The 6,141-nt window shown below is 42.6% G+C and overlaps 2 protein-coding genes across 4 annotated transcripts in view; both read left to right on the forward strand.

Moving 5' to 3' along the window:
* Positions 1–6,141, forward strand: part of trappc11 (trafficking protein particle complex subunit 11) — a 48,972-nt gene that overhangs the window by 6,628 nt on the left and 36,203 nt on the right. For all 3 annotated transcript variants that reach the window (XM_046030552.1, XM_046030553.1, XM_046030551.1), the window contains 3 exons: positions 2,366–2,480; positions 5,230–5,329; positions 5,525–5,598. In XM_046030552.1, the coding sequence (XP_045886508.1) occupies positions 2,366–2,480; positions 5,230–5,329; positions 5,525–5,598 (289 nt within the window). The remainder of the gene's footprint in view (positions 1–2,365; positions 2,481–5,229; positions 5,330–5,524; positions 5,599–6,141) is intronic.
* On the forward strand, positions 2,521–3,455 carry LOC123957619. Its single transcript, XM_046030554.1, has 2 exons — positions 2,521–3,035; positions 3,121–3,455. Exons 1-2 carry the CDS (start codon positions 2,645–2,647, stop codon positions 3,378–3,380), a joined length of 651 nt encoding a protein of 216 aa, XP_045886510.1. The 5' UTR covers positions 2,521–2,644; the 3' UTR covers positions 3,381–3,455.

The following is a 6,141-nucleotide window of genomic DNA, read 5'->3' on the forward strand; positions in this document are numbered from 1 at the left end:
CAAGTTGTAGAGTAATGTCACATGTGTATGAAGGTGGATCAAACAAGCTAATCTTAAATGTCAAAGTAGAGAGGAGCCTAGTAGGCCTATTTATTTTCATTCATTACACAATATGAATAAGCTATGCAGACAGTTGTAAAGAAAGAACATCTTTTTCTTCTGTTCTCTACTTGTTATAGTTACACAGTATTAGGGGTGTGGGCTGTATTAAAAGTATCCACTGTTCTCCCATGCTCTAACACACAGTAACGATGAAATGTGTGCTGTTCTCACAGTCTTCCTCTGTATGTACACATAAACAACAAGGCAGGGAAATATAAAAGGAATTTATTTTATTGTTTGGGTACATTATTGTTCAGTGTACATGTTCACATCTGAAACAAACTTTACGTGCTTGATAACTCTCCCACCCCGCAGACATTTACACACCAATACCGATTTATATTCATAGCGGCAAGTGCTATGTAGCTCCACATAGGGGACACAGGAAGTGACATATAGCACCTTCATGCGGCGTCGGAACCGCGTAGGAAATTCACAGCCGCACCGGCAAAGCTCCAGAATATGCAACTCGGCTCGGACTCGGCTACAAGTGCGAGGGCCCGCCCAACGCTGCTTGCAGCTTTAATTTTTATTGTTTTATGTGAATTTGTGCTCTGGCATCAATACAACCTAAACATTCATGGCAACTGGCCTGAGAGAAGGAGAGAGAGAGAGGTAGCAGTAGAGCGCTGAGACGATGACTGCACCGCCTTTGTCTTGTTGCAGTCAAAGACGGAGCAACATTATCCCATGCACAGTCAAGGGCGTCACCAGATTTGTCGTGTCGCCGCTCTCTGCAACAATTATCTTACGTCACAAATATTGCTTCACGTGCTGTTGCATCAAGCATAGTGCAATGTCGCCACACTGATGATTTTCTTCACTTCTTTTACATGCATGAGCCACGTCTCTGCGTAACCGGTGTGAACTAGTGTTTATATCACCACAGCCAATTACAATCACTTTTAGATTTGGGCACATCAAGCATGTTGCATGCTTATTGTCTCATTGCGTTAACAAGAACCTTTAGGTATCGAAATTTGGTACCGAAAGACAAGACATTTTTTGATACTCGATGGTATTCAGGCAATTCGGTTGGTGCCTAAAAAATATTGAACTCGATACCCAGCTCTAGTAGTTAGGCTAATAATGTAACAGCAGTCCTTGTGTATTTATTGATATAATAATGCGTTTTAGACTAAATATTTTACTGGGTTGGATCGTCTGGACCTTTGCCAACGTAACAAGGCCATTTTTGTCGGAACCTTTCTTGCGTACCAGTGAGCTCTATGTGGCGTTCATCTGTCCCCATTCTCTGCTGATCTCTGTCGGCGGGGACAGAGCAGGTAGAAGCTTGGTGCCTTTCAAGCAGCCGTGAGCTCCCATGTGAGTGGAGAGTACCAGCAGGGCTGGGCAATTAAACAATAATGATAATTAACAAGATATAATTTTCCTCAATAACAATATAACAAATGTTTAATAAGTGTTTGATTTAATTCATTTGAATCACAAACAAATCAGAAATATCAAAAATATTACTTTATAATTTAAATTTACTTAATAATAACAGCTTTTAATATTTTACCTCAAATTTGTTAAGTAATCCACTGTTTGGCATCAAGTGTTTGTTAAAAACCACAATTAACCATCTGGTTTCTTCAATTTTAACTCAGGAGCAAAAATCTGCCTTTAAACCTGAAAGAAATAATGATTTGACATTTATCCTGAGAATAATCGATATTGAATAATACAAAATGTTTTATGGTGATAAAATCTCTGGCCATATTGCCCAGCCCTAAGTACCAGCACCTATATTTTCCACTTCAAGTACTGATTATAGGTGGTGGCAGAAAATTTCAGCAGAATGCAGGAAATTAATTATTTAATGCTCAAAATCTTCTGGGGGAGGACCCCCAGACATCCCTGTCATATATTTCCACATTGAACAATTTCACAAAACAGTGTACAGTTATCTACTTGTCTTGTTCTTGTGAACCCAGTATCGTGTTTCCTCATGTTTCGTGAGCTAAGTGTATGTCACACCCCTAATCTGAGCCCCTATGTCCCCGTCAGTTTTCAACACAAAGTTACTCTTTTGCCTCCTACCCTCCATCTTTGTCAGAAACCCCGAACACATTTCAGGCACAGAATTTTTTTTGCTTTAATCCCACAAACACTGATGCCGATATAAATGCAATTAGCTCATATTGGCCAGTAAATCGGCCGGGCTCTAATCTCCTGTTTAACAACCATAGATTTTTGCTCTGTCTGTTTCCAGTTGTCTTTATTTGCCAAAACATCACTTCTTTTCTTGTTTGTACAGGAGAGGACCTGGTAGCATCAGAGAGGGCAGCGGCTCTTTGTAATGCCTGTGATCTGTCTGGCAAGAGTCTCTTTGTACTGCCACACACTGACCACTTGGTGGGCTACATCATAAGGTAGTTACCGATTTTGCTGATGCCATATAGATCAGTATTTGTACATGGATATTTTGCTAATTGTCCAAATTGCATCTGCCATTTCACTCTCCAGTTTAATCTACCAACCATTCAAGGCACTTAAAACACATCAGATTCACCCATTCATACACATTTAGAGGCTGATGGCAGAGGTTGCCATGCAAGGTGCCAGCTGCTCATCAGGAGCTGGTTGCACCAACAGGGCTTTACTAAAGCTGATGATACACGGAGCAACTTTTAGAGCAATGGTGCTGGGCAATGTTGCCGTCAATGGTAAAGATTACTATTGTAATCCCCTTCCCCCATCACTCCGCCACCCTTCCCGCACCACCGCTATCCGTTCAAAACATAGTCGGACTTGCCTTCAGCAAGATTGCCCAGCAATAATAATAATAATTGTGGATATCTTTGGAGAGGATTCCCCAGCTTTTATTGGTTTGGTCGGTGTGGAAAGTGACGGTACCGACCTGGAAGAAACTGCTGTCTCTCCAGAGATGGATGTCGACCGCTCAAGCGAGTGTGTGAATTGTAAAGGTGTGTAGTCTATAGTAGTCTACAATAACAGTTTTAATAGTTGTCAGATAACAGTAGGCCTATGACAGATCCTCTGTATTTTCAGACTCGATGGAGGCCCCAGTCACTCCACGAAGTTCTCATGAAGGCAGCAGTGGTGCACCGCTGGATAATCTGCAGCAGACACTTCTTGAGAAAGAAATTGTTAGAGTGGAGGCTGAAACAAAGAAATTACAGGCCGAGCAGGAAAAGCTGGAACTTGAAAAACAAAAAATATCGTTAGAAATACAGTTGCTCCAACAACAGATAAACAATTCATCTTCGCCTATTTCTGAAGAGGATGGGCGGTCTTTTGTAATTCTGTAACTACACCTAATGGCAAATTGTGTGCAATGAATCAATGACAATTATATGTAAATAAAAATTTTTTTTTATGGTTTACAACCTGCAGATAATTAGCAGAATTATTTTAAGTGAAGCAATAGTTAACATTTATAAAGGTTAATAATGCGTGTACGGACTAGTCGTCCACCGACATCTTCATGCCCTGCATGGTCCACAGGGTCGACACCTTCCTGCACCACCTGATGGTGTTGCCTAAGGAGAGGGATCCTCCTGGTGACACAGATGTTGTGGAGGAGTGCGTGATGCTATTACGGTGCAGACTCGCTCAGGGTGCATCCGTATCTCTCCATGAAGACAATGAAACCTAGAAAAAATAGTTAATGATTAATGTAAAACCGAAATGTGTAACTTTTGGCGAGTTTTGTTATATAGCCTAGGCCTAGTCTATTTATATAGTTTTCAGTGATCTAGTGACCGCACTATATCAGCCCCATGGATAGCGGCACAGACAAGGAAAGGATTTCACCTGCGCTTGAGGACTCCGATGCACCGCTCAACGAGGGATCTAGTGGTGGTGTGGATGTTGTTATACCGTTGTTCCTGCTCAGTCCTCGGAGCAATTATAGGCGTCATCAGCCAGTGTTTCAATGGGTATCCACTGTCGCCGAGAAGCAGCCCATTTACTCTTCCAGCCTCGAAATCCTGGTATAACGCACTCTCCCGGATGATGCGTGCATCATGGGTAGATCCAGGCCATCTTGCCACCAAATTAACGATGTTATACTTGGCGTCACAAGCAATCTGCACATTGATTGAATGCTATCCCTTGCGGTTGACATACAGATAATCATGCTCAGAAGGTGCCTGGATCCGGATGGGAGTCCCATCGATGCAGCCCCAATACCAGGAATGCCAGAGGCCCGGTGGAAACGGTATTTCATCACCGCAAACTCGGCCCCAGTGGGGAGGTGAGCAGATCGTGGAAGGCGACGGCTCAGTGCCAGTGACACTCTGCGGATGGCCTGACATGCGGTGGATTTGTGGACATTAATCATCTCTCCAACAGTGTTCTGAAACGCTCCATTTACATAAAAACGTCGCGCTATAAACAGCTGTAATGCGGGTGTCAATGCTGCGTTGTGGTCCGACACAAACTGTAAGTCGGGTGACTTGCATATCTCTCCAACAGAATCGAAACCTCTCAATCAGCTCCTCATCATTGTAAATGTCCAATGGATTGCTTCTGTCCCTAATAACTCTCTCCTGTCTAAAAGCCCGCTCATTGTAAAGTCTGTGTATAAGGCGCGCCGTGTCCTTACTGCTGGTTACTATAGAAACTTGCCTAGATTTTGACTTTATGCCTGATACTGACTAGGCGTAAGATTTACGCCTGCTCTTAGCGAGAAGAGGACGTAAGCCTGGATGGTGCAACTGTTGTAACTATTGGGTTGGACTTAGAATGCTGATTTAAGACGTACTTACCTTAAGACCAGTTGTAAGCCCTGTTGGAGCAACCGGCTCCAGGAGTGATACAGCGCTTCCTATTTAAAGTGCTCATGCTGATGCTAAGCTCATCCATACACACATTTCAAGGTTCAGTGTCAGGTCTGTGGACACTTTGACTGGACTCATTGTGTTGAACAACTGTTAGATAAGTTGATGTGATTTTGACATTATTATATATACTGCTACTGGAAATTCATTATTATTAATATTGTGATCGTGAAAGCTTTTAAACTTGGTGTTAATATGGTGCAGTCTTTGTTCACTGAACTTAATTAAATGCATGAATAACAGCAGATGAATACATTGAAATCTCTCCCAAACATTGTATGTTTATTAAATTGTATTCTTTCCTGTGATTCTGTAGGTTGGAGAATGCTTTCTATGAACATGCTCAGACATACTACTACACTGAGATCCGGCGAGTCAAATCACACAAAGAGTTCCTCAACAAGACAACACATCAGGTAGGAAGAAGCACACATCACCCCCACTAGAGCAAATCAAACAAATTGCTGCAAATAAATGCAGTACAGGTAAAGATGCTTGGGATAAAATGCTAACTTGAGGCCAAGCTGACATTGCTTCTAAAATACTTTGTACTTTAATTGCCCCATCCTCACACTGTTGTCTTCCTCTCTTCTTCCACCTTATGTTTCCAGCTGCTGTTTGTTAGGCACCAGTTTAAAATTGCCTTCTTCAGTGAGCTGAAACAGGACACCCAGAATGCTCTCAAGTAAGTCTGAGCCTATACATTCATAATGGATATAATTTTACTTTCTAGTTTGTTGTGGTCAGCTCCTGTTAGGACTTTGTGAGACATAATACTTTAAGCAGCAGTTAACGAATTCTGTAAGACCTTTGGTATCGCTCATTAACTACTGCTGTTATGTAGGGTTGAGCCCATAGACGATGCCATTGTCCATCGGCGATGGCAGACCGATGGTCAGTGGTTGAGCAGGCATCGTGATTGTAAAACCCCGCCCCCCGGCAAAAAAATCTAAATTTTTCACATAATACTGCCATGTGAAAGCAGGTTTTAATCACCACGAACATAATCATTATAAATTTTAAATATGCTTCGCACATTCCGCGGAATTCTCTTCTCCCCACACACGGACACACAAGAGGCCTACACCTCAGGTAAACACACTGGCTTGACCCGCCTCTCTCTGTCTCCCCCCTCGCCCATCTACTCCACTTTCTCCATTGCGAGAATAAGAGTAAAGCGAGGTAACCCATGCACATAAGATGACGACCCCCCCCCCCCCCCCCCCGC

This window comes from Micropterus dolomieu, linkage group LG19, assembly GCF_021292245.1.
Source record: "Micropterus dolomieu isolate WLL.071019.BEF.003 ecotype Adirondacks linkage group LG19, ASM2129224v1, whole genome shotgun sequence".
Taxonomy (NCBI): Eukaryota; Metazoa; Chordata; class Actinopteri; order Centrarchiformes; family Centrarchidae; genus Micropterus; species Micropterus dolomieu.